The 25,268-nt window shown below is 51.2% G+C and overlaps 8 protein-coding genes across 8 annotated transcripts; 2 read left to right on the forward strand and 6 right to left on the reverse strand.

Moving 5' to 3' along the window:
• Positions 1-53: 53 nt before the first annotated feature.
• Positions 54-5,168, forward strand: STEHIDRAFT_121591 (uncharacterized protein). Its single transcript, XM_007304304.1, has 13 exons — positions 54-278; positions 335-523; positions 598-1,604; positions 1,698-2,010; positions 2,066-2,289; positions 2,362-2,507; positions 2,566-2,637; positions 2,697-3,033; positions 3,102-3,214; positions 3,286-4,345; positions 4,417-4,588; positions 4,651-5,003; positions 5,078-5,168. The coding sequence occupies exons 1-10, from the start codon at positions 86-88 to the stop codon at positions 3,647-3,649; spliced, it is 2,958 nt and encodes a 985-aa protein (XP_007304366.1). The 5' UTR covers positions 54-85; the 3' UTR covers positions 3,650-4,345; positions 4,417-4,588; positions 4,651-5,003; positions 5,078-5,168.
• Positions 5,169-6,885: 1,717 nt separating this feature from the next.
• Positions 6,886-8,093, reverse strand: STEHIDRAFT_121592 (NAD-P-binding protein). Its single transcript, XM_007304305.1, has 4 exons — positions 7,930-8,093; positions 7,498-7,850; positions 7,266-7,437; positions 6,886-7,193 (listed from the first exon to the last, which is right to left on the reverse strand). The coding sequence occupies exons 1-4, from the start codon at positions 8,050-8,052 to the stop codon at positions 6,957-6,959; spliced, it is 885 nt and encodes a 294-aa protein (XP_007304367.1). The 5' UTR covers positions 8,053-8,093; the 3' UTR covers positions 6,886-6,956.
• A 704-nt stretch (positions 8,094-8,797) lies between these two features.
• Positions 8,798-11,860, reverse strand: STEHIDRAFT_168656 (uncharacterized protein; the record flags this gene model as incomplete). Its single annotated transcript, XM_007304306.1, has 3 exons — positions 8,798-9,745; positions 9,800-10,157; positions 10,210-11,860. 3 exons carry the CDS (start codon positions 11,858-11,860, stop codon positions 8,926-8,928), a joined length of 2,829 nt encoding a protein of 942 aa, XP_007304368.1. The 3' UTR covers positions 8,798-8,925.
• A 419-nt stretch (positions 11,861-12,279) lies between these two features.
• On the reverse strand, positions 12,280-13,788 carry STEHIDRAFT_57716 (mitochondrial carrier; the record flags this gene model as incomplete). Its single annotated transcript, XM_007303945.1, has 6 exons — positions 12,280-12,968; positions 13,031-13,131; positions 13,187-13,389; positions 13,466-13,513; positions 13,628-13,651; positions 13,732-13,788. 6 exons carry the CDS (start codon positions 13,786-13,788, stop codon positions 12,280-12,282), a joined length of 1,122 nt encoding a protein of 373 aa, XP_007304007.1.
• Positions 13,789-14,192: 404 nt separating this feature from the next.
• On the reverse strand, positions 14,193-15,776 carry STEHIDRAFT_121594 (PRTase-like protein). Its single transcript, XM_007304307.1, has 10 exons — positions 15,661-15,776; positions 15,498-15,520; positions 15,251-15,381; positions 15,124-15,172; positions 15,036-15,067; positions 14,844-14,941; positions 14,722-14,773; positions 14,581-14,613; positions 14,486-14,509; positions 14,193-14,428 (listed from the first exon to the last, which is right to left on the reverse strand). The coding sequence occupies exons 1-10, from the start codon at positions 15,770-15,772 to the stop codon at positions 14,371-14,373; spliced, it is 612 nt and encodes a 203-aa protein (XP_007304369.1). The 5' UTR covers positions 15,773-15,776; the 3' UTR covers positions 14,193-14,370.
• A 273-nt stretch (positions 15,777-16,049) lies between these two features.
• On the forward strand, positions 16,050-17,852 carry STEHIDRAFT_131305 (uncharacterized protein; the record flags this gene model as incomplete). The annotated part of the gene is made up of 5 exons (XM_007304308.1): positions 16,050-16,220; positions 16,360-16,897; positions 16,967-17,142; positions 17,227-17,547; positions 17,646-17,852. The coding sequence occupies 5 exons, from the start codon at positions 16,050-16,052 to the stop codon at positions 17,850-17,852; spliced, it is 1,413 nt and encodes a 470-aa protein (XP_007304370.1).
• A 348-nt stretch (positions 17,853-18,200) lies between these two features.
• Positions 18,201-21,994, reverse strand: STEHIDRAFT_121596 (uncharacterized protein). Its single transcript, XM_007304309.1, has 15 exons — positions 21,858-21,994; positions 21,713-21,733; positions 21,549-21,604; positions 21,460-21,487; positions 21,112-21,403; positions 21,036-21,047; positions 20,802-20,977; positions 20,378-20,744; positions 20,309-20,318; positions 20,158-20,249; positions 19,996-20,104; positions 19,687-19,923; positions 19,431-19,633; positions 19,233-19,364; positions 18,201-19,170 (listed from the first exon to the last, which is right to left on the reverse strand). The coding sequence occupies exons 1-15, from the start codon at positions 21,956-21,958 to the stop codon at positions 18,484-18,486; spliced, it is 2,523 nt and encodes an 840-aa protein (XP_007304371.1). The 5' UTR covers positions 21,959-21,994; the 3' UTR covers positions 18,201-18,483.
• A 488-nt stretch (positions 21,995-22,482) lies between these two features.
• Positions 22,483-24,608, reverse strand: STEHIDRAFT_147235 (uncharacterized protein). Its single transcript, XM_007304310.1, has 2 exons — positions 24,353-24,608; positions 22,483-24,300 (listed from the first exon to the last, which is right to left on the reverse strand). The coding sequence occupies exons 1-2, from the start codon at positions 24,575-24,577 to the stop codon at positions 22,789-22,791; spliced, it is 1,737 nt and encodes a 578-aa protein (XP_007304372.1). The 5' UTR covers positions 24,578-24,608; the 3' UTR covers positions 22,483-22,788.
• Between the last annotated feature and the right edge of the window lie 660 nt (positions 24,609-25,268).

Consider the following 25,268-nt stretch of genomic DNA (forward strand, 5'->3'; position numbering starts at 1 on the left):
AGTCAAGTGGCACCAATCAGCTCTGGTGAAACCTTGATACCTATGCTGGCCTCGCGGACTTGACTCTCACCGCCGTCTCATCTTTATGTCGTTCTTCGGATTCGAGCAAAACAACGATCTTCAACGAGAAAAACAGGACTTCGCTGCGGGCAGGAAGGGTGACGAAGATCTGGCGGTCTATACATGGGGAGAGGAAAGCTATGACGGACTGGGCGACGTTTTGCAGGAGGGCGGGGACGAGCTGAACGATGAGACATTTGGCGGCACGGGGGCTATCGGTGCGCATCCCCTATACCCTGTTATATACTTTTAAGTAATTGCTCACTGTGCACAGGAAAGGACTTTGATTTTGCGCAGCAGGCTCTGCCTTCGGACGACCAGCTCGTCTCTTCAGCGAAATTTACAGAGAACTCCGGCTTCATCGACCAAAAGTTGCCTGGTTTCTTCGAGACGGCTTCGCCTGGGCCCGGTACCCCGAGTCTCGAAGGCCTATCAATCTCTGAGCAAGGCCAGCAGCAACCTTGTACGGCGTTTACAGGCCTTGCTTGCTCTTCACGCTCGTGTAACCTTTTGTTTTTCTTTTGCATTTCTCTACAGCCCGTCAACCTCACTCGCTATGGGACGAAAGATCTCCGTTCTCTGTTCTTCCTCGTATGAATGGCACTCTTCGTACACAGGCCGATCTCAATCGCACAACATCGTCTCCGCGTCTTGGCCAGTACTCGAATGGTTCAACCCCGTCTACGAGCCAGGCGCAAGCCCATGTACCCTCTCCCGGCCTCTCTGCGGCCCAGCTGAATCCCCAGGGTCTCGTCAATCAAGGTGGAATTCGGACTCTTGAGGAGATCGAGGCAGAGATGCGGGCTGCAGCTCAACGGACACGGACCGCCGCTGTCGCCACTCAACGTCAACAACTCCTTCAAGAACAGCAGCAACAGCAGCAGCAGTACTATCAGCAGCAACAACGAACCGCCCCTCCGCGGATGCACCCCCAGTCCCAGTCGCCCCGTTTCCATCAGCAACAACAGCATCAGCAACTTCTGCTCCAACAGCAACGGGAGCAACAATTGTTGGAACAGCAGTTGCGGGAACAGCAGATCTTGCGGGAGCAGCAGATCAGAGATCGCGACAGGCAGAGGCAGCTTCAGGAGCTTCAGTTGCAGGAACAGCTGAGGCTGGAGGAGATAGAGCGGCAGATGAGGGCGGCGAGGCTTCAGGAGTTGCAGCACCAACAGCAGCAGCAGCAGCAGCTTTTACAAGGCCAGTATCTGTCGAGAGGCGTGACCCCACAGCAGGCTTTGGCTCTGGCGGATATGGCGACTCAGCAGCAACTCGAGCGGAGGAGACACCGTGCTTCGCCTGCGCTGATCGATTCTCACATGCAAGTCGCATACGAGCAGGCCAATGGTCAGCTTCTTCCGCAGAATATCCAGTTGCAGCAGCGGATATTGTCTGAGCTTGCGCAGGCCGAGTTCTTACAGAACATGCAGCCGTCGACGGAGGAAGACCCAAATGTGGTGAGGGCCCAGGTGATGAGGAGGATCATGGAGACGGAAAGGATGGAAGAGAAGAGGAGATTGAAGGCAGCGAAAATAAACCATATGGTGCGATTTTGTTGCTTTTTCTAACGGCAGTCATTACCGAGGTTTGTGCGACACTTTTGCAGCTCTCTGACACGCTGTCTATCATATTTCTAGTCCCGATACAACGATCTGATGACCCAGTCAGACAAGGACTTCATCACTCGCATCCAAGTTTCGCAACTCGTCACCCAGGACCCGTACGCAGAGGACTTCTACGCACAAGTCTATGGCGCTATCATCCGTTCTCGAATGGGCATGCAACCTTCTGACGATCGTGTGCTCAAGTTTGGATCTGGTGGGGGTGTCGGACTGGGCCTTGGGCAGAAAGGCTCCGGCAGACGGCCGAATGCAATGCAGAAGATGGAGCAGCAGGTAGAGAGGATCGTGACAAACGCAAGGTTGAGGGAGAAGGAAAAGGGCATGCACTGTGGGTCCTCTGCCTCTCCCATGTACGCCTGGCTGCGTACTTATATCCTGCACAGCTGTACACAGCCTGCAAGGTGCTTTGGGAAAGACGTCCGGAAGGAGTTACAAGGCCGCTCCGCGTCAACTTCTCCAGGTCGAGCCAGGAAACGCTAACGGAAACACCAGTCCTGCGGCGACCCATGCGCATATTTCTCGTGAGGACGCCATTCGCCAGGAGGGTGAAGGTGCTGCTAAGGAAGCTGCTAAGATCGGTGCTGCGGCTCTCGGAACCGCTGACGATGTACGTTTCCCGACGGAAGTTCGTTCGTATCGTGTTTTAACGTCAGGTTTTTTTTGTCATCGAATGTTTCAGTCGGATGGACCAATTCACAGGGACCCACTCACCACGCGAGAGGCTTTGATCACTCTGGAGAGCCTTTACGACCTTGCACTGAACATCGAGCAAATCGGGAGAGAACAACCAGATGATCCCGAAGACTTCGAAGCTATGGGCATCTGGTAAGTGCTGCATGGTATCGCTACTGTTGATATACTAACCAGCGGTCTGTCTTGTCAGGGAAGCACAGCTAAGAGAAATGATCCAGCAGCTCTTTGAGAAGCTTCAGGTCATGGCCCCGCTCGAGACCAGGTTTTTCCTTCTCACTGCCTACAAGTCGTCCGCAAACTGACAGAAGACCTTCTACATAGCACTCCCCATCCTTTCATCTCCCTCATCACCCCGGCGAAGGGCAAAAAGCTTCTCCCCCGAATCTACAAACACTTCGACCAACAGCAGATGCTCACCATGCTCACCCTCCTCGTCGCCTGTTTCTCACAAATGGACATCGTCGTCCATGCTTCCCTCCTTGACACGCCCATTCCGTCGCAACAGCAAGCGGATATTGAGAGGCAGACCCAGATCTTCCTTGGGAGTGTCATCTCGACTATATTGCCTGTTGTGGCGAAGGCCGGTTTGAGACTCGTCAGCGGCTTGTTAGGCTTGCTGTTGGAGAGGAACGATATCGTGGCAATCTCGCAGACTAAGGTACGTTTCCAATTTATTTCCTTTCCCCGAATTAACGGATGGAATCACTGATATATTGCATTGTTCAGCCCGGGATGGCCTTCCTGACACTTTTCCTGAGTCGGGCCGAGCTCATCAAGCAGAATCTTGCAACAGGAGTCGATATGACCGACCTTCCATCCCCAGATGAGATGCAACAATGGTCAGTAGCCTCCAATTTAGCCTCGTCGTGATCGTTGCTGCCTTTTGCTGAAATTTTCGGTCCTTCCTTAGGGAACATCTCTTCAACCACATCTTCCAGCTCCTGCTCCCACACCTGCCGTTCCTTTTCCCGTCTACTCGCCTCGCCATGAATATCGCCGCACTCCCACCCGCCGAACAAGCCCAATACGCACACCAAATGCAGACCGACGCGCTTGACCAGCCCGTCTGGCAGTTCTTCGCAACGTATGCCTTGCACTCGTCGATGGAGCAGCAGCAGGCGCTCGTCACCGCGCTGAGAGAGAAGGTGCTCGAGAATGTGGCGAGCGCGAAGAGAGGATGGGTGGCGGACGAAGAGGAGATGGTGGCAAAATTGGCCAACGTCAATCTGTTCTTGAAGGTGCTTGGGCTGCATAGCGATCAGATCACGATCTAAGGTCGAACGTTGAGAGGGCCCGAGAGACGGGGTCCCCCGGCTCGTCTGGTTCTTATATGTGGCGACTGATTGTTCGTCTTCGCAGCCACACAATATTTGTTCTTCATTTTCTTTCAATTTTTGCATCTTTTGTTTCTTCTTTCGCTTTCTCCAAGTCTCTTGCTGTGCGAATACAAAATGATTGGCGGCTACTCTCGCTATGACTGTTATATGTGACTGTTACCTGTCTGTTACGGATAGTGATACTATATAGTGCGATACCAGAAAGGTGTACAGTACATGACCTGCAATATTAAGGATATTAGACACCTCCTTCAGTGGCGTGAAGGGCTTCCGCACAAGGACGTTTGACCAAAATTATTCACTAGACTTCAGGTTCGTCGACTGATAAAACAATAATTATTCTACATCATGATACAAACCCTCTGAATCGAACACGAAAGTCGCAATTCTCTTGACTCAAGGCGCAATCACATCGAGCACTTTCTTGGGGTTCCATTCCGGGTACTCTCCATTCGACACCTGCTCCGGCGTCCCGACCTGGCCTTGCCCCAATGACCAAACCAGCTGCAAATAACTCAAGAAATCACGCGGGTTGCTGGCGAGTGCGTCCTTTAGTTCTTGTGCAGACTTGTACGTGACGTCGATCTTCTTGCCGGTCTTCTGCTCATAGGCCGCGAAAATCTGGTTGAAGGACTGCATGATACGAGAAAATGTCGTCAGGGATGATGGAAGGTATGAGATGGCCATGGGAATAGGATGCTCACAGCACGCTCGCCTTCGATGCGGAAGTCCCGCCACTCGAGTTTGGATGGAGGAAGTTCCGTGAGGACGTAGGCCAGATACCTTGCGATGTCAGGCCTCGAAGTCCAAGAGATTGGGGTGTTACCATCCCCACCGACGATTGCCTTTCCGTTCTCAAGGTCAAGACCGATTAACCTGCGGCCAATCCATTAGTATGAGATAGACCGAGAGGTCAATATATGAAAGAAAATACTCACGGGATGAAGCAGAAGTCGGTAAATGGTCCCGTGAAGAACAACGCATACGGCAACCCCAACTCCTTCAATTTCTTCTGGGTCGCAAGCTTCGTCGCAAGAGGGCTCTTCTCAGAGATCGTCCCATTGTCTTCCGTGGGGTTACCAAACTCGGTGGGAATAAAGAGCTTCACTCCTGCAGACTTGGCGGCATCTGCGAGAGGGAACTGGATGCTCATGCCGCCCATTCCGACGGCGGAGACGACAACGTCGATTCCGGAGAGGGCGGTGGCGAGGGAGGACGGAGAGGAGTAGTCGACGGCGGTGATCGTGGCGCCTTTGCTGGCGAAATTGTCAAGCTTGGAGTTGTCTTTCGCCTACATATTATGGGACGGTGTTAGCACATGAGATGAAAACAGATGTCAGTATGGGATGGAAGCCGTGTACTAACCGAGCGAGTGAGGATGGTGACATTCTTGATCTTGTTGGAGGCCTTCAACTTGAGAAGTTCCTCAACGATGAAGGAGCCAATCCCACCAGCACCAACAACAGCAAAAGAGGTGAATCCAGACATGTTATCGGGAGTTTGTTAGTCGAGTATAGAGATGACCAGATAGTATAAAGCAACTGGATTTAGATTATCGATAAAGCAAACAGATCAACAGGCTTTATATACAACAGAGCCACAGTTGGTCAGTGCACCATGACAGCATTGGACGCAGAGTCCGTACGGTGCTGTACGGTGCACGACAACATGAATAAGAGAGGTGAGGAGGATTGCGTTGACTGCCTTGATGGTGCCACAGTGATTTGGAGCTTGGGAATATTCTGTTGCAAGAACCCACCTTCTCGACTTGGAATGCCAGTATCTGCTTAGCAGATGGTCGTTGATCCACATTGAAAAGTAATGCAATCCATTGTAACGGGAGAATGGGAGAAGAAATACTGCGCTTCCTTGACGCTCAGAGAATGCCCTTGTGAATCTGGAGAAAAAGACACTATCGTGGCGATGGATTCTTCGTTGTTCATCACGCCCATGGGCAATCCGAGTCAAATGGCCATCCATGGCCAGTCCATCATGACTGTGGAGACTCCGATTGAGGCCGATATATCGGACCGTCCCGCGATGTCAGGGAATATCTCTTCAAACCAATCTTCCAGCTCTTGCTCCCTTCCTTGGGCGTGGCATTCCTCTTCCTCTCTACTCGTCCGTGAACATCGCTGCCCTTCCTCCCGCAGAACAAACCTGATGTACACACCGCATACAGACGATGCGCACGACCAGCCTATCTATCCTTTCTTCGTCGCGACGTATGCCCTGTACTCGTCGATGGAGCAGTGATCGCTTGTCACTGCGCTGAGACCGAGAAAGCGCTCGAGACCGTGGCAAGCCCGAAGAGAGGATGGGTGGCGGACGAGGAGGAAATGGTGTCGGCTTGCTTGGGCTACAAAGCGATCAGATTACGATCTAAGATCTGAGGTCGAACATTGAAGACCCGGGAGACGGCCACGCTTGTTTGGTTCCTGAGTCAGTGGCGGCTGGCCTCAGAGTTGCTTCAGAGACATGTGCCTTCGCCGCCACACAGTATTTGTTCTTCGGGCTTCCTTCAAGTTTCGTGTCTTTTCTCTCGCCCTGCGCTTTCTCTGGGTCTCTTTCTTTGTCAATAACGCAGGCGTAAGGCCGCTGAACGGCAGGTCCCGCTACTTATCTTTGCTCCAAATGTAAGTACCAGTCTAACATATTGGCCACGAGCAGCATAAGATGTTCAATTGATCTCATAGTTTCGAATTGTTTAGCAACGTCCGAAGAGTATGCATGACGTGCTACTGCTCCAGCAAGTGAGGGGACCGTCACTGCCGCTGCAGGGCTTCGCCCAGCAGCTTCGTGACCCAAACATAGTACATGTGTGTCACACTTCACACCTTGCCGAGGTTACGATTTAAAAACATGAACAGAAATGAATACTCTAGAAACAATTCTGTCATGACTTGGACTAGCAGTAGATTGACAAAACGGACGTTCACGAAGTGTGGCGAACTCAGGCGGGATAGCTGAGTCAGAAATTGGTCAGCATCTACCATATAGGGAAGGTCGTCGCATTACAAGCCAAAAACCGAACGATACTTCTTGTAAGACCCACTACTAAAGTAGCGGGAATACAGAAGGCCTGGCAGTTCCTTACTCTCGCTATCGCTATCACCGTCAGATTTGACTAGTACCTGTGTCTCACAGATGATCGAAAAAAAAAAACTCTTGGACATCATCACGGTCATCGATAAAACAAGTATAATTCTAAATCTCATACACACAGATAAATACAACACTTTGCTCAAGGCGCGAGGACAGCAAGTACATCCTTGGGGTTCCACTCCGGGTACGCCCCGTTAGACACCTGCTCCGGCTTCCCGACCTGACCTTGTCCCACTGACCAGCTCAAGTGTAAGCGACTTGCGAAGTCGTGAGGGTTGCTGGCGATGGTGTCCTGGAGTTCCTGGGCAGACCTATAAGCGACGTCGATCTTCTTGCCAGTCTTCTTCTCGTAGGCTGCGAAAATCTGGTTGAAAGACTGCGTAGTCACAAAAGAGGGCATCAGACACGAAAGAAGATATGAGAGTGCCTTGGCAGTCAAGATGCTTACAGCGCGCTCGCCTTCAATGCGGAAGATCGCCCATTCGAGTTTGGAAGGAGGAAGTTCAGTGACGACGTAGGCCAAGAACCTTGCGATATCGGGCCTCGCGGTCCAGGAGATCAAGGCATTCCCGTCTCCCCCGACGCTCGCCTTACCGTTCTCAAGGTCGATACCGAGGAACCTGCAGACAATCCATTAGCACATGTTCATCAAACGCCAACACATGAAAGAAATAACTCACGGAACAAAGCAGAAGTCACTAAACGGTCCCGTGAAGAACAACGCATACGGCAGGCCCAGCTCTTTCAGTTTCTTCTGGGTCGCGACCTTGACTGCGAGAGGGCTCTTCTCGGGTATAATCGAAGGGTCATCCGTTGGGTTACCAAACTCGGTGGGGATGAAGAGCTTCACCCCTGCAGCCTTGGCGGCATCTGCGAGAGGGAGCTGGGCTGTCATGCCTCCCATGCCGACGGCGGAGATTACAACGTCGATGCCGGAGAGAGCGCTGGTGAGGGAGGAAGAAGATGAGTAGTCGACGGCGGTGATTTTGGCGCCTCTGCTAGCGAAATCATCTAGGTTAGAGTTGTCCTTCGCCTACATATTGCAGGATATTAGCAGATGTAAAGCTAGCGTTTGTATGGAGGTAGTTAGGGAGTATGGACAAGATACTGACCGAGCGGGTGAGGATGACGACACTCTTGATCTTGTTGGAGGCCTTCAACTGAAGGAGTTCCTCAACGATGAAAGAGCCAATTCCGCCAGCACCAACGACAGCAAAAGAGGTGAATCCAGACATATCGTCGAGAGTGTGTTAATAAAGGATAGAGATGGCTGGCGGTTGGGAAGTGGAAGACACGATGTAGATACAGCGGAGTGATCACCAGGCTTTATACATAGCAGAACCATAGTACGTGAGGGCGATTGTCTAACAGCACAGTTAGAGTCCATAGGGCGCACGACAGGATTAGTACGACAGGGGTCAGGAGAATTGCGTTAGCTACCATGATTGCGCAACTGTGATTTGAAGTTTTGAGGTTCTCCTGTTCGCAGAAGCCCACCAACTCGAATAGAGATGATGCTTAGCAGATGAGAAAACACATTAGTCAGTGCCAAAGGTCCGACGGTTGCAGCGGTACAATGGGAAAGAAGAGAGAAAGAAATAGGAGGAACAGACACGGCCCAGTGCCAGACGCGACTGGGAAGCAGGATGTCGCCACCGTCGCGAAATGATCAAGGAAATTATCATTAAGCTCTGCTAAGTTCTGGCAAGGAAAGTAGCGCGAGGCGAAGCTTGAGGGCATAACGTGAATTGACAGTACATGTACGAAGCGATACCAACCACGAAGTGTTCAGCGACGTAGCTAGTTTCGCATCAGTACAACCTCGGCGAACTGAAGCCCGAGCTTTGTAACCCGAAGGTGAGCCAAGCGATTAGCTCACCGGCGGTGATACCGACTTCAACATGATCGTGACACTGGGTTTTCGCCATCCTGTTGGTAAGTCACTCAGTCGCCAAAACTACTAAATGGTACAGGTATCTATAGTGATTGTATCATGGCCGGATCCGATTCTCGCAAAACAATAACAGTGAGTGGGTATCGATTCCCCGAGACCTGCTCGCAGAAATAGTAGAAACATAGAAAGAACGCAGAACGATAAATCACTGCACCTACGGTGTCAAACACAATGATGCCCTCGCATTGTACGCTGGTCCATGACCCGACTGAAAGCTCGATGTAGAGCATCCTAACAGCTCCATCCTCCGTGCTGCTCCTCTCTCCTTGATCTCCAACCCCGACGCAAACTCCCCATGCAGATCTAACACGGGCATGTCCCTCCAGCTCGGCAGTCTCCCCTCAGGCAGATCCAACAAACCCGTCTGCAACTGTTCCACTATCCTCCATGTACCCCCTTCTAGCTCTCGCGTCCTCTCTGGATCCTTTCCCATCGAGGGAAACACTGAAGGGGGGAGGGTCATATTGACGTTCGGAAGAGGCATGAGGGGTAAGTTGAATAGTGCCTTTTTCTTGTCGTATATCGCTCTTGGTGTCTTCTTGACATGGGACCCCACCTCCAGATGATTCGTCGACAGCGACTTGAAATCTGCGAAATTCGGATAAAGCATCACGTATCCCCTAAGATACGCCAGCTCGATGAAGTATTTCTTCCACGAATGTTTCCACCTGTTCGATCTCACATCGAGCGCGATGTCTTCTGATGGTAGGTGATGAGGCGACGAAGGGTCGAGGCCAGAGAGTCTCAAGGAGAGATAGGCGTGAAACTCGCGCCATTGGGAAGGGAAGTAGATTGCGCCCCAGCTGCATGGGATTTGGGAGAGGTAGGGGGTGTTGGGGTGTTCGAGACCGGAGTGTGCGAATAGCTGACGTGGATGGAAGGGTGTACGACCTTCCGGGCGAAGCTCGATGCTCTTTTGCTGGAAGAGGCTGATGCCGAACAAGGACGAGGATTTGTCCGATGGTTTACCGTATCTGGAATGATTGACGATGAGCACGTACTTGATGAAGGGGACGGGGCGTTATTACCTGTAGTGGAGAACGTTCATCTTCGCCCAAGCGTAGAAAAGCGGTGAAAGTTCGACATCATCCTCCAGCAGCAATCCATACGAATCGTCCGATGAAGGATACCACGACTCGACCACAGCAGGAAGCAGACCCCCATGCACCACCCGATGATGAGCGAAGACGTTCTCCGCACCTCCAAGCCACTCGAACTGATCGACCATGCTGAGGGTCTCTTCGTCTGCAGAGTCCTCGATGTTGATTCGTAGCCGAGGTTTGTCACCGAAGTAGCGTGCATTTTGTAGAGAGCTGAGCAGGCGTCCGAGGGAGGCTGGACGGCTGTCAGTGATGACGCTAAGGTCTATGTGGGGTATGTTCCAATCTGCAGATAATGTCAGAGTAGGTTCCTAAGATATTCAGGTAATGAAACTCACGTTTCCACTCCTCCAGTGAGAGCGTTCCCATCCAGTCACTGTACGGCAAATCGCCTCGAGGAAGCCGAATCAATGTAGCCATCTTGTCCCATCGCCGCTCCTTAAGTTGTATAGAGAGAGTATCGCCAAATATATCGTCTTCCACAGATGATACGAGCACATCCGGAGACTCCATGAAGCCATCGAGCCATGTAGCCAAAGTCCTATACGGCGATCGTTGCTGCTCAGCCATTGATCGGTAACGAAGATCGCATTGGCCAGGCCCAGAGACAGTGCCCTGCACAAACATCTTGCTTCCATCCTCGAGGTCGGGATTAAGAACACTGCGCGATTGCCCCTGTCCATAAAGCAATATCTCCACTTGATGTCCATCTTTCACGAGCCTACACGCCACAGGAGCGAAGCGAGCGAGGTCCTCCAGAGAATACATAAGTATGCCGAACATCCCGAGAAGACGAGTCTGAGAGAGCGAGGCCTGGGCTAGAGGAAGAGAAGAAAGAACACCAGAGTCGGCGGCCCACTGGTCGCTCGTAATATCGCCTCTCCCGTGCTGAGTATGATAGCCCGATGTCGTACTTGAAGCTTCTCCGTACCCTAGAGCGACGCCTCCGATTTTGTCCGGGCGAGTACTCGAGATCCAGTGTCCAAAAGCTGCCCAAGAGCTCAGATGAGTGTCGGTATCTTTCAAGTTGGATGCAGATGTCCTGTCGATGCTGTCACCCAGGAGTCGAGTCGGAAGAACGAAAGGCGGGACGAGGAACGAGACCGGACGTAGCTCCTCAGAATGGGAGATTTCCTGATAATCCACCTCTCCGGCCACATCGTCCTCCTCGAACCCCCTCAAACCAGCGTAAGACAACACCTCACGTTCTCCAACGCCTGACCCTCTTATTCCAAGCGGGAACGAAACATTTGGCGGGCTCAATAACATGTTCCTCATCTCCTCCCCCACCCCTTCAAAATACCGCTGGTCAAGAACCAGGACCCACTCACTCGTGCCACTGTTGCGGGACATGCACCGCAATGACGCTTCGGCTTGCGTAAGGATAGGTTTCCAATTTCGGAGCGTGATCTCAGTGGGGAAGATGATGTCGGGATTGGGGGAGATCGTGGTCATAATGGTACGAAGTGTACGGCGTGTTAGTGAGAGGATGGGTTCGTAGGCTAGGACGATGATTTCTGTGACAGCGCCGGGGTCTTGGTAGAGTGAAAGGATAGTCGTTTCCAGATGGGAGAGGCTTTGAGAGGTTACAGGAAGGATGATTGCGAGAGACCGAGGACCGATAGGTCGAGCGTGTAGAAGTTGTTGTGCATAATCTGTGGCGTCATAGTGTGAGCTAGTGATGGCTCGATAGTCCGGTCTTGAGTCGAGAGTGAAATGTGGCAAGTTAGAGTCGGATACAGAAATACCAGCCGACCATTTGGCAGATAGCGGTTGTACAGCGGCGAGCGGCGGGATGGAGCCTCCAGGCGAAGTATGTGGTCTCGGCGCCCCGCTCGTACGAGTGTAATGCGATTCGAGTGCGTGTTTCAGAACGGCGAAGAGCGAGAAGACACAAAAACACGGAAAGAGAATGATGAGAGCAAGTAGAAGTCGCCGAGGCCATAGATCTTTTCTGTGTTGGAACTTCCGCATGGACGAGGTCGACATGGCGGTTACTGATGTCGGGCAGTTAGCTCGGCCCCACATAAGGACAGAAACCAGACGCCACTTCAACACGCTGTCGGAAACGCCCGGAACACTACTTGAGCTATAAATAGACTCTCCTGTACCGCAGGCAGCTCGAATCGCTGACGCCCAAGCACAACTTCGTCAGTCCTGTACTTAACTTACCCTAAGCAACTACCATCGGGCAAGTAGCTTCAGGCTATACGATACATGACCAAGAAATCCCATGACAAGTGGTGGATGCTATTACCATACGTGGAACTAAGATGCAAAATATAAAGCCAAGAATACGAGAGCATGCAAGAGGAAATGACGGAGTGAAAGGAAAGAGACACGATCTAGAAACTGACAACAATGTGGACGATGAAGAAATGCGTACACGGCGTGGTAGGTTCATCGCCCTATGTGATTATTTGTAGCCGGACGGACGACGGCTGTCCATCTACTCCCGCGCGCAGCCCAAGGCACGACGAACCATATCTTCGGTGTGGATGAAGTGTGTGCCATGCAGTGACCACTACAGGTTCAGAAGAAGACCTAGTCTTCGCGAATTGTAGCCTCTGTAGATATGAAGAACAATCATGATCAGCGCTATTCGACGGACGAGGCAATGAATAGAACACACTGAAGAATTCATAAGACATCCAACAGAGCGCACTACTGGGCATATGTGTGACCACCCTCGGTGACAACCCCCTGAAGAAACCCTTCACACCATCTCTCGCCCATATAATCTGAAACGCGTGCAGCATCCCTCTACAATGCCTAATCTCCAAATCGCTCGATGTCCCTCTCGTCTGCAATAACGTCTTCGCCACGTCCAAGGGTGTTGTAAGCCCCGCGGCAACACCACCTCCAATTCCGCCGGCGACGATATGTGATACTGGCGAATACGTGCCCGAAGGGTTCATAAACTTCTTGATTTGCTCGTACACGGTAAACTGGGCGGCCGTGAAGGGTACGGTCATGGTGAGGGTTGTTGGGTAGGAGACATAGAAGGCTGAAAGGCCTTCATTGCGGAATACGGTGGAGGCGCAGGTAACCATAGACCGGAATTCGGATTGGTGGACTTGCATCCGTTGTTTTATCACTACACTCACCAGGCTCTATCAAATATTCACTGAAATAATATGAGTATAGGGAAGTACTCACCATCAAAGGGATTCATGAGTGCGTCACTTGCAATCGTTGCCGATGCACCAGCCAGTGCTACATCACGGACGAATTCCCAGCCATACTTCAACTTTGTCTTCCTCATAGCGCAAAACAGACGGAAACGCACCTGTAGAAGCCCACTGATACTCTGACGAATCATCATTTGCTCCCGTGAACTCCTTCACGGCCTCATATGTCCCAAACTGCACTGCATGCGCTGGCCCCGCACCTGCTATCACTGACGATACCCCCCGCCATAGTGCGCGCGCGCCTTCCGTCGACGATATCCGCGTGATAGCGTTCCCAATGCCCGAGTACACTGCTGCTGGCGAAGTCGTGAAGACCTGCATTCGTGTCTGCAAATTTTGAACGGAGAACGCGACACGCGAATGGTCAAGGAAGGCTTGAAAGACAGAATGTATGGCGACGCACTTTTATGCTGTCAAAGGGATACATGACAGAGTGTTCTGTGATTCCTGCCTAGAGAACGACGAAGCCATATTTCAGCGTCCTTGCCTACTGAGTAAACGAATCGCCATTCGGCATGAAGCAGCTCTGCCACCGAATTATGACGAAGGAAGGAATGAGTCCCACAAGTGCTCCAGCCAACATGTTCACCTAGAAACCGACAATGCGCCCTAATCAGCATAACGTCCTCATCTTGCTCCAGATAAAAATCGAAAATAAGATCTGCGTACACCAAGCCCTGCATTCGGAGACAGTCCTTCATAATCCAGCTCCTCCTTGATTTCCATTATAGGTGATTCGTGCATGCGTAGTTCACTAGGTCAAGGTCAAGGGAAAGCGAGCTGGCGTTTATAAGATACGAGGTCCAAAAAGTATGACTAGAGAAGGCGAATGGGTATAGAGATGGTGTACGACGCGTCTTGCTGGCCCGTCGGCTGGCGTCGGACTTGGAGGGCACAGGCGCGTGGGGGCAGGATAGCCAGATGGAAAAAATATGAACGGAGCTTTGCTGCTGCACCGCCTGGCGAATAGGAACGCTCCGCCAATGGGATGCGGTCTCCGTCAGTTCGCCGACGTGCACTCTGTGTCTGTACGTTATCGACTGTCGGCACTGGGTGTAGTGGCTACAGGAGCTCGTCTTGAAGGCACTACGCTGGCTCGCTTTTTGTGCGATGTTGGTGCGAAGATTTCTGGGCATTCGCGCTCACCACAGGCATAGTTTCGATAGTACACGTTCCCTCGTCTAACACGCCCCGAGGGTGGCTCACAGGCTATACACGATACAGCCAATCATAGCGATCTTACACCCATTTCTCTTCCGCCACCAGCCCTTGTCTAATACAACATTCTACTTCACACCCCGTGACGGGCTATTTTCGCTTTTCAGCCTTTTCAGCTGCAGCAAGGCGATCGTGCTCTTCGATGTCACTATAATATATGGTGGTCAGCAGAGAAAAGGTATGATAAGTATGGGAGGGGACCGACCTCGATTCCCATGGGTAATCAAGCCTGTGTAGTTCCATTGCGATGGGCCAAGTTAGCATGAGTGTTCACAGAGTCAAGATTAATCGACTCCTTACCATACGTCGTCTACTTCGTCGCCCACGTAGTACCTGGAATTCCATTCCCAGGCGCAAATCAGAATTACACGCTCCCACGAGCATAGCAGTCGCCTCCCTAGGACGAAGGGATCGAGAGCGCCACAGCAAACAAAGACTCACGGGACACCGGCGGGAATTTCGCCGAGCTTCGGTTTCCGCTTGTTGTGAACAACTGCAGCGCAAGAGGTACAGAGTGGTAAACAAACACAACGAAATCAGAAGGGGCAGATATGGATACGAACCGAACACGGCGAACTGCGTCCTCGAAGCTTCACGCTCGCTCTCGGGAAGGGCTAACAGCTCTTTCTCAACATCTTTTTGGAGCTCTGAGACGGCATATCTGTGGGTTACGATGCAAACCAGAAAGTCTCTCAGGCTCTTTCTATGGGAATAGGACGGAGATGGAGAGTCTAGTAATAGAAATAGCCTCGCACTGAAGAGTCTTCCGGGAATCATCAACCTCGTCCTGTGACCGGCATTTCCGTCAATATATGAGCAGAGAATTCGATAGAGAGCACGTACGATAATTAAAGCTCTCCTGCCGAGGAGCAGCTTGCTCGACTCCGGTCCCCTACAGTCAAGAGCCACACATAACAGAAATAATGAGATGCTGAATAACTGGAGGACAGCTGAAGGAAGAGGTACGAACAGCCATTGCGTTCGAATGACCTGGGCACCGATCTGCTCTGCGGTGGTGCCTGGGAGTTCTTCGTATAGCGAAAGTCCAATCGCGTAGATAGGGATGTTCTTCTTGGTGTCGCGGTGCTTGAGGAATGTCCGCTATAGATATGACGCAAGTAGGGACGAAACATGGGATAGATATCGGATCCGGGGAAACCGTACGAAATCCATGGGGATCAGGATGTATATCGGTTCGCAATAAAGTTTGGACGTACAAGTACACGAGCAGGGAAGAAGCCTCTGTGCTGCACAAGTCAACAAGGGGTTTGTCGGTAAACAGGGTTCAATGTGTTTTAACTGACCCTCCACCTGGTTTCGGTGATAATTCAACCGCATGTCAGATCCTGAAGAAAGCGGAGCACGAGAGGAAAAGCAAACCAATGGCTATGAACATGTCAGGCTTGAATTCTTCGATCTTCTTAGCTGAATTCTTGATGAGGTTGTGTACATCATTATATGTCACTCGGGTGTGTACTGGCTCGTCTCCCATCGTGGATTGCTAGATATATGTGGTTTTCACGAAGAAAAAAGGAGATAAAGGGTACTGAAAGAGGAGTCAACCACGCCACACAATCGAGCGAAATTGTTGCACCTTGCCGGCCCGGCTCTACCGCTGCCCACCAAACTTTTCTGTGTGGCCCATCGCGCTCAAACGTCTGTGCCTATACGCGTTGCCTACGCGCACGTCTGCCTGTCTCACTTGCTTTTTGGGCCCTTTCTTTTACATCCATATACGCTAAGGCATCAATCTTAAGTAACGACAGCTAATGTCAGAAGCAAATGCGGCCTCTTCAGGCTCTGGAACTCCTTCTGGGAGTGGAGGCACGCCAAGTAAGGCCATCGCGAGCCTTGCGAAGAAACCTACAGACACAACGAGGTCGGGCACAACAAAGTTGAAATTTGTTCCGACTTTGCCAGCACGACGCAAAAAAGAGTGCGTTTCTTACTAGTGGTTCTCTACTTCGATCTCTAACCTACGGGCCCTTCAATCCACCTAGCGAAGTCAAGCAAGTGCGTTCGTCCTCTACTATGCAATACAATAAAATTCTAACACACCATAACTTCATCACTATACAGGAACCTACAGCTGCTGCTGTTCCATCCACCTCATCCGATCGAGGTCGCGGTAGAGGTACAGGACGCGGTCGTGGCGATGGTACTCGTGGTGGCGCCGGTCGTGGTCGTGGCGCCGCTCCCCGTCCAGGTCAAGAAATGACAGCCAGTGGTCCTTTCGCCATGGGTCCCGCCCTCGCCGGTTCATCATCCGCTATTCGTCGACCAACACCGCGCTCTCACACTCCTATCGTTCCTCTCGGTCCTTCTGGCGCTTCGGCTCTCGGAGCAGGATTGACGAGATCGGCTGCTCCGTCGTTGAAGCGAGAAAAGGGAGAAGGTGGGAGTGGTGTCGTAGGTGGTGGAATGACAGTGCAGGATGATGTGGAAGTATATTCGGATCCGGAAGATGGGGTTGAGATTGTGGATATGGAGAATGTGAGGGGTATGGATTGGATGGCACCAGAAAGTTTGAAGAAAGAGAGGGAAGGCGATAAGAGGAGGAAGAAAGCGGAAAGAATCAAGAGAGAGGAACGGGAAGCTAAAACTGATAAAGGGAAAGGTTCGTAATCTCTTGCTTTCTGCGTCGTATGATGTGGGCGACCACTCACTCATACTTCACATACGTTAGCTGTAGCAAAAGCAGAGCCCATTGAGATTGATAGCATCACTCCTAGCCTTGAGGGTACACCTGCTACTGCTGGGGAAGTCGATCTTGCAAATGCTCTTGACTTGAGCGAGAGCGAAGATGAAGAGGAGATGGAAGCCCTAGTTGATGATTTCGCCTCACTTGATGGCATGGACGACGTAGGTGTTCTATTCACATTATTTTCATTTGGCCTAACGAACATCTTACCATCGCCCACCTGGACTGGCTCGCTTTTTTTTCAGGGCAACGGCATGACCAATGAGCGTCTATATTTCTTTCAGTTCCCAACACCATTCCCTACCTTCGTCCAGAAAAAGGATCCCGGCCAACCCTCCGAAGGAGCCATGGCAGTCGACAAGGGCAAAGCTCCAGAAGCCTCGAGCCCAGAAAAGCGTGTATCCTTTGCCCAAGACACGAAACCAGCGGAGGGCAATACCGCTACTGGCCCCACAAATGTCGATTCGGAGACAGAACCCAACCATGTGGATGGCCTTATTGGGCAGCTGGAGATTTACCAGAGTGGCGCCGTGAAGATGAGACTGCACAATGGAATTCTTCTTGATGTTTGTGGATCCTCTCGCATTCACCTTCCAACTCTCCTCTCTACATTACGCGATGTGGCGGTGGCCTGTACTCACATATCCTGTCTCTTGTTTTGCAGGTCTCGGCGGCGACGCAACCATCCTTCCTTCAGCAAGCCGTCCACATCGACAGACGGAACAAACACTTAAACGTCCTTGGGGAGGTCTCCCGACGATTCGTCGTCACTCCGAACGTAGATACACTGCTTGACGCTATGACGCAAGCAGACCAGGCTGTCTTGTCAAAACTCGAGGACGAGACCTTGATTGCAATGGATACCACTTAACGATTGCCTGCTCGCATTAGACATATGCGGCCTGCTTCACATTACTATTGCCTTCATAGCGGCTCCCACCAATACATACCCGGCGCCAAGTAACAGGTTTCCAGGTACTGAACCGAATAGAAAGATGCTCTCCCACATTTTATCGTTCACTCATCTATCGACCTCTATGTGAGGGTTGAGACCATCGTGCCTTCTCGCCCAAACACCGCAAATCACCCGGTTTCCGCTTTATCCCCTACCATGTTTTTCTTTCTAACCTAAAATCGTATGTGTCCTTGGAGCGCCGATCACACATTCTACGCTCTTAACCGCCGCTTTGCACTATAGTCAGTACATGTGCATAAATTCGGTTGTACCGCGACTGACGCGATGTAGTATTAGACCCGAGTACATATCGTAAAGGTGACAGAGTCTCAAGCATATTATTCTACAGCAATCTTCTAGAGTCCACGCCTAAGATGCTATGGCAGGCGTGTATGTGCTGCACAAACGTTACAAGTATAGGGGAGAAGAAAAAAACCGCTCGATTTGACCCGATGCTTCGCAGAAAAAACATTGTTCAGCTTTCGAGTGGTTAAATAAAGTAGAGGTCCATCCATATGCCCCTGCTCGTCGGAACCTTTGTTTCAGTCTAAAACAACTGCTGCACGAAGCCAGTCCATGCTTTATTTCCATCCTGCCGATCAATATTCATATCTCCTTCGCCCGTGCTGAACTTCGCCAAACCCGAGGCCGGATCCATGTACGGCGTGAATGTCGGCGAGTGGTACGGCATCGGTTCTGGCGGTTGTATTCCATAATGAGTACCCGTGCCTGGTACACCGTAGTTGAGAGTAGAGTGACCCGTATTGTCAGCGGAGGACAGCGCGTGCGACGAAGTCGAGCAGTACATAGGGTCAAGTGGGAGACCCGCGAGAAAGTGTGCCTGATGGTCGCTCTGACTGGGAACGATAGGAGGACTCATTTCGAAGGTATGTGAATGCGAACTTGAGTTGCCCATTTCGGTCATCATCTGGGAGCCGCCGACCGTGGCGAAAGAAGAGTAATTGGCTTGAGCTGCATTGGAAATGCTGTATGCATCTGCGTGGTTCGACGTATTCCCAACTTGTTCGTGGGAAGTGGTATATTGGTGGGAGTGATGAAGGTTTGTCGTTAATGGGGTTGGCGGGGTGTTCATGGCTGGCATAGAAGCACCACCATCCCTTGACCCTGGGCTCCCGTGGAGACTCGAGGTTCGTGCGCGCATGGGCTCGATACCAGTGGCCCTAAACTCTTGAAGGACGTTCTTGCTTCGTTCATATAGTCTGTCCAGAGCCTTCTGATGGAGGCGACAAGGTGTTAGAGGCATCTCGACGCAAGGCTTATCAAAGGAATGCGTACCAAACTTTCCGCCGAAGGCTGGCTGTTATGAGAGCACTCTTTGAAGAAGAGGCGAGCGCCTCCTAGCTCGAGGAAAGCTCCTTGTCCTAGGCTGCAGCCTGGCTTGTGGATGATAACCGCCGCCAGGATGACCTAACAATCGGTGTAGACCAGAAACAGGCATCAGTAGACTTTCTTGATAATTATAAATAAACGTACGCAAGCAGAGAAAATACTGGACCAAAAGAACCAAACGCGACCGCCCATATCAGGATGTACAGCATAGAAAGACTGGATGGTTGACACTAGCTGGCATGCACCTCGATAAGCAGCCCGCACGGATGGAGCGTACTTGTGCTTCAGAGGATCATCCGGGTCCTGCAAGGCCTGCACAAGGAAATTTCTGTGCATGTGCATCAAATCTGGAAATTGTTCGTGAGTGTGTCCTAGGCCATAACGATAGAAAGTCACATACTGGCCTCCCGGACGATTGCGTGACAACACTGTTGGACAGCGGACGACGGATCTGCTTTCCATGCGTACCGTGTATCGTTTCGGTCGACCGGACTCTGGAGGTGTTGTGGCGTCGGAAAAGTACGAATGCGTTTGTCCAGATCCAAAATCGAGGTGTATGGAAGACGCTGGGCAGCCAATGTTCGTGGAACGCAGGCTGAAACGCAAGTCGCTGCATATCGATGTTTCCAAGAATGATCTAGTGATCGCGGTTAGCAAGACATTAACAAGCAGAGAACACCTGACGAGGGATATAGGACCAGATACTTACAGCCAAACTCGACCTCACCAGCGCTATTGATGTGCGGAGAGTTATCCTCTGGGAAGTTGCAGTCGGCATAATTCAAACTGAGACCAGGAGGTCTACCTAGTACCATACACTGAAAAGACACTTGAGAGGGTTTGACAATGGCAAGGAGATCGTTCGGCTTACTGTCCACGAATCATAAGTATAAAACTCCCAAAACACATGTCTTCGGCGCTGCACTTCTTCTGGAGTAAGATTCCAGTTTGCAGGGTCACGGTCTGCGGTTAATCGAAAACGGTTAAGACTATGTTACAGTCAAAATTTAGGACGCACTCACGGAGCCCGAACTGTATGCGGTACATGATACGGTCAGCACAGAAAACGATGAGCTACCAGACAGACGCACTGTGTGACCAAGTCTGAAGCATAGACCGCTCAACAACCACCGATTGTCGCTCGTTGACCGATCCGTGTAGTACTTGAACAGGATAAACATGAACAAGGCTTGCACTGATGCTACACTGGACTCGTGGACGATGGATTTCAACGAGAAGGCAGCCCGGGCAAGAGCATAATACTGCTCTGAGACGGTTCTTGCAAAGGGTTGCTCGCCAAACAGGGAACCGGTCGCCACAACCAAAAAGAAGATTGCCAATGAATGTGGATGGAATGACGAGAGGATAGATGTTCTTGTGGAGGACGACGGTGTCGTAGTAGAATAGATGGGGTCGAAGATGTTTTGCTGGAAATCTTTCTCAATAACAGGATCATAGCTGAGGGACTACATGAGCAGTGGGTCTTCCACAGCGGTAGTAAAATAAGATACTCACAACCAAGCTGCGTTCGAATAGTAAAGTTCGGCAAAGCGAGCCACCTGTTCACGTGATGGAATGAAATTTGCGAAGAGGAGAGTGGTGTGGGGCGTGTTTGGGATCCCAAATGGAAATGCATTGGAAAGGTGCACAATATCTGTCGGTAGTGATTCTAGAGTGTCTTCGGCGGGGTCCTGGAAACAGACGTTGACATCAGCCTCCAGACATTTATCGGCACCGAGAAAGACGTACCGCAGACGGTGTCTAAATAGGGATCATCGAGATTTGAGCCAGAGTTCCTCTTCATGTCGCGTGAGGGACCACTTACATGGGGTTTCAATATCTCTCCAGAGCCACGCCTTTGTCCGTCTAGGCCTACAGACATAGTCCCAACAAGGTCTGACATGTCTCCCGCCGACTCATTAGGATAATTCGGCTCCCACTGGTCTCCACTTTCCGGGTCATCTTCAAGTCGTCGATCGTCGGAGTCGCGAAGGTGACAATGGGACAAGGAACTCCCGGCTCTATTCGCGTCGGCAAGGGCTGTTTCGAGTTCCTTGATACGTGCAGACATGACCTTGACTCGCTCTGTCAACTTCTCCGCATGAGCCGCGAGAACTCTGACGAGATCTTGTTAGCAAAAACGCGGATGAAGAGCGATTGTACCTCAACTCACTTATTGCCCTTGGTCGCCGCCAAAGTTCCTGAGACACACTCATCATGTCAGCGTCAAGCCATCGATCCGCACAACGGCGTTAGCCATACCATCTGGACAAATTGCAGCACAACCACGTCTTATACAAGCTTGACAAGGAAAGGTCCTGTGGACACATTGCAGACAGTCAGCTTGCTGCTAGCCCCGCTGACCCCCGCTCGAATCGCTCTCCGAATCGGATCGCTCTCATTGGGGTACACTGGTTGGTACACACCTGTCACATTTCAATTTCGATCTACATATATAGAGAGTCAGCACAAAGGAGAGCCCAAGACAAGAAGCGCCCAGAAAGAGTCGAAGTGGGAGAATATCTGCAGAGCGAGTCGGAGGGCGAGTCGGAGAATAACTAAAGAGCGTACCTTCGACACTCTGAGCAACTCAAGCCACCTCTCCGAGTGGTAGATGAACTTGGTCCGGACGAAGGACCGGCTTCGCTGGCGCTTGCTTTGGAGGTCGTCATCCGTTGGGATGTTGGGGATGTTGGGCGTCGAGGTGGTCTTCAATTGGGAAGGTGAGGTCAAGTACGACGGACGTAACGGCTCGGGGAGAGAAGGGTGACTCAGGGATGCGACGGAAATATCATATTCAATCAGAGTCTATCGACTGATGCGCACATAAGTACTCAAAAGGACCTGCATCTTTCTGGGATCACTCGTAGAACACCGCACTGCTTCCTGTGGTTTGGTGGCGACATCGAACTGATGAACGTTGATGTTCATCAGCTTCTTTTCCTTTGTGCTCCGAAATAACACATCTTTCAACCAACCAACCTCCCGCGTTCATGATATTTTGTACAAGGATGACAAAAGGGTTGTTGGAATGCTGATGAATGCCATACTGCACGGCCTCACGTCTCTTTTTACTGTAGATAACGGACCATGAAAGGCAGGCGGTATCAGGGACATACGAGATATTCCACGAGGACCAAGATGAAACGTTCAGATACGCAAGCAGATGACCACTCTCCTATTCTAGCAGTCACCAGTCAACTCGAACGCCCGGAGGCCGGCCACAACGCAAACATAACGCAAACAGATGTCAACCCGATGAAACGACACTCAAAATCACGAGGAAGGACTGTAAATTGAGGAACGTCCACAGCAAAACACTATTATCAGAGATACAACGGCGGCCGACCGTAAAGCTCGCACCAAATAGTACGGCCGCCGCACAAGGATACTCACGAACTTGGGAGGAAAATGAAACAAAACGGTCTAGGAAAGTATGATGTCTATATAAAGCCGAGAGCGCCCAACGGGAGACATGTCACCCTGACGATACTGATGTCCATCACTGCAGTAAACATGTCGTTCCTCCTGGACCAACAGCTCCCGCCTGTCTGATTTTAGCGTGAGCTGTCAGGAGCTCGTTTCTCATGCGCAAATCTTCGACTTCTCGCTCGACATCAATCCTCTGCACCACCTCTTCCTGCCTGATCTTCATCAGCAATGGCAACATATCCCTCAGAGCCTCCCATCTTTCGTACCGTTCCCTGCTTACGGCCTTGTAGACCTCGTCGACCATGTACCACGGCCAGGTGACTCCCATGCTCAAAATAGGGGCTTGCTGACCGAAAAGGAGGTGTGAGAGGAAGAGAGCAAGGGGTTGTATGCCGTCGACTTCGCAGATGGGAGAGACACCAATATAGAAGTCGTGAAGAACCGGGAATCGAGGGATAAGACCGTGGACATCATCAGATGGGTCCTTTGCGATTCCGTCGATGTACACGCCCAGCTTCTCGAGCTTGCGACAATGCCGTACGAGTGGAATCAACGCCGCCAAAGGCAACGGGGGATATTCGTCCGTATCGATTATATTCAGGGGTTCCGGATTCAGGAACAGGTTTTCGAGGTTGGGAAGTGAAACCGCTAACTGGGAAACATCCTCCTCGTTGAGCATGAGCGGTAGATTATGTCTGAATTCCAGGCTGCGCAGGGATTTGAGACGGAGGATGGGCTGAAGTGTGTCGAGACCAATTTGTTCCGGTTCGATGGATGGATTAGCTGGGCGTGTATCGACGACTTCCAAGCATAGCTCCTGGAGGTCTGGATACGTATCTGCTACCGCCTTGAGGAAGCTTTTGATGGCCTTCTTCCCTTCGGCCTCGCGTGTGTAAACGTTGATCTCGGAAAGCCTGGATAGGGAGGTGTCGCCCGTGAGGAGCATTGTGGCGACGGAAAGCGGTGTCCACAAGCAGATTTGCTTCAGAGCCGGGAAAGTGTTCGGTCCAAATGGTTTGTCTGGTAGGTCGGGGTAAAGTTCCGTGGCTAGAGCTTCGTCATCTGATTCCAGTGATAAATCGAATGCGAGGGCCTCTAAGTATGGAAGCTGCGACAGCGCCATCATGACGCTCGGCGTATATAACCACCTCTCCATAGAAATCTTCTTCAGAGTTTGAAGTTTGCTGAATAAGGGCATGAGCGATGGAATGGTCGAAATCGAGAGCTCGGCAGCTATACAGAGAGTTTCTAGGGAAGGTAGACGGGATATTAGATCGTCAACCTGGGCTTCTCTGGTGTAACTGATGGCTGACGCTATGTCGATGCGAACTTCCTTGACAGCGCTATGCATGAACAACGTCGAATAGATGCAAGTGGCGGTGTTTCGCGCGCGCCAGCCCAAGACACGTAGATGGGGGAAGATTGTGAAGGACGTCCGTGTTCTAGAGATCTCTGCGAAGACAGAGTGGTGTATTGCTTCTTTTGTCCTCAAGGGATGAGGATTATAAATGAGCAACCGCACACGACGAGCATACGGAGCGAAGTTCGCCCAGTCTGCTTGCGTGACTGCTCTGGTGAAACACTATACCACATGTCAGCAAACTGATTCGAGAGATCACGAAAGGAGTACGCACGTTTCCGACATCCAACTTGTAATCGAGAGGAGCTAATTTAGAGAATAGATGGACGATTTGCGGCGCTGAATCAACCCGCCGCCACAGGTTATTTAGCCCGATATCCGTCCAGTGGTGGGACACGCATGCATTGTTCAAGTTGGATTTGTGGTCGAGTAGCCGGAAGACCAAGTCCAAAAGCTCGGGAATATCCAGAACTCGATGTGCAGCTGACTGAGAGCCCATGGCTGGAAGGGCAGGGGGGAGCGCGAGCGGCGATGGCGTTTGGTTTGAAGGCGAAAAGCACTAAATGAGTGTAAAACAGTAGTTTGTTCAGGGAGAGCAATGACAGCAACGAGACGAGGATTAGGCAGTAAGAGAGTAGGGACTAGTGTGTTCGTTTATGGAGATGAGATGTAAGAACGTCAACGTTGTAGCTTGATGGGTTAGACAAAGGATGCCACAAATCGGTTGAGGGCTTATGTTGCATATTACATAATCAAACGGCATCGAAAACTTCCACCTCAGCGTGTCACTGCTGCTATGTTTCACCGACCATTCTTTGAGCAAGAAACTTCATGGTATAGGCGAAGGCGTCTTAGGCATTGTGTAGTGGGTCGAACGAAAAAAAGAGGGGATATATTTAAAGAACATGATTATATCGATGAGACATACAAAACAAACTTCGGACAGCACAGGTCCCTCCAGATCCCACCCTCCACGTGTACAGGACGATCTGCAAGACGAAGTGGAAGTATTAGCGAGATGTTGCACAAGATGTAGCAAGGAATGAAGGTCAGTCAAAGCGAACTCGACCGCCAAAGCGGCCAGTTCGAAGGTAGCTGAGATAATTTTCTGCAATGTGGGGTGCGCTCCCACTAAAGCCAAATGCCTCAAACATCATGTAAAAATAAAAGAAAGGATGCTCACCAAACCA

Source organism: Stereum hirsutum (genome assembly GCF_000264905.1).
Source record: "Stereum hirsutum FP-91666 SS1 unplaced genomic scaffold STEHIscaffold_7, whole genome shotgun sequence".
NCBI lineage: Eukaryota > Fungi > Basidiomycota > Agaricomycetes > Russulales > Stereaceae > Stereum > Stereum hirsutum.

Coding starts and splice junctions, on each gene's coding strand:
- STEHIDRAFT_121592 (XM_007304305.1), bottom strand. CDS start 8,052: ATGTCTGGATTCACCTCTTTTGCTGTCGTTGGTGCTGGCGGAATTGGC. Junction 7,851..7,929: donor TCGTCATCCTCACCCGCTCG/GTCAGTATCTTG, acceptor TGCAATATGTAG/GCGAAGGACAACTCTAACCT. Junction 7,194..7,265: donor GCATTGAAGGCGAGCGCGCT/GTAAGCATCTTG, acceptor GTGACTACGCAG/TCTTTCAACCAGATTTTCGC.
- STEHIDRAFT_121596 (XM_007304309.1), bottom strand. CDS start 21,958: ATGACGACCTCCAAAGCAAGCGCCAGCGAAGCCGGTCCTTCGTCCGGA. Junction 21,404..21,459: donor GCGGCGACCAAGGGCAATAA/GTGAGTTGAGGT, acceptor AGATCTCGTCAG/AGTTCTCGCGGCTCATGCGG. Junction 19,634..19,686: donor CGCAATCGTCCGGGAGGCCA/GTATGTGACTTT, acceptor AACAATTTCCAG/ATTTGATGCACATGCACAGA.
- STEHIDRAFT_121594 (XM_007304307.1), bottom strand. CDS start 15,772: ATGGGAGACGAGCCAGTACACACCCGAGTGACATATAATGATGTACAC. Junction 15,173..15,250: donor GTCATTCGAACGCAATGGCT/GTTCGTACCTCT, acceptor TCTTGACTGTAG/GGGACCGGAGTCGAGCAAGC. Junction 14,774..14,843: donor GACGCAGTTCGCCGTGTTCG/GTTCGTATCCAT, acceptor CTTGCGCTGCAG/TTGTTCACAACAAGCGGAAA.
- STEHIDRAFT_121591 (XM_007304304.1), top strand. CDS start 86: ATGTCGTTCTTCGGATTCGAGCAAAACAACGATCTTCAACGAGAAAAA. Junction 524..597: donor GCAAGGCCAGCAGCAACCTT/GTACGGCGTTTA, acceptor ATTTCTCTACAG/CCCGTCAACCTCACTCGCTA. Junction 2,290..2,361: donor CTCTCGGAACCGCTGACGAT/GTACGTTTCCCG, acceptor CGAATGTTTCAG/TCGGATGGACCAATTCACAG.
- STEHIDRAFT_147235 (XM_007304310.1), bottom strand. CDS start 24,577: ATGGGCTCTCAGTCAGCTGCACATCGAGTTCTGGATATTCCCGAGCTT. Junction 24,301..24,352: donor ACAAGTTGGATGTCGGAAAC/GTGCGTACTCCT, acceptor CATGTGGTATAG/TGTTTCACCAGAGCAGTCAC.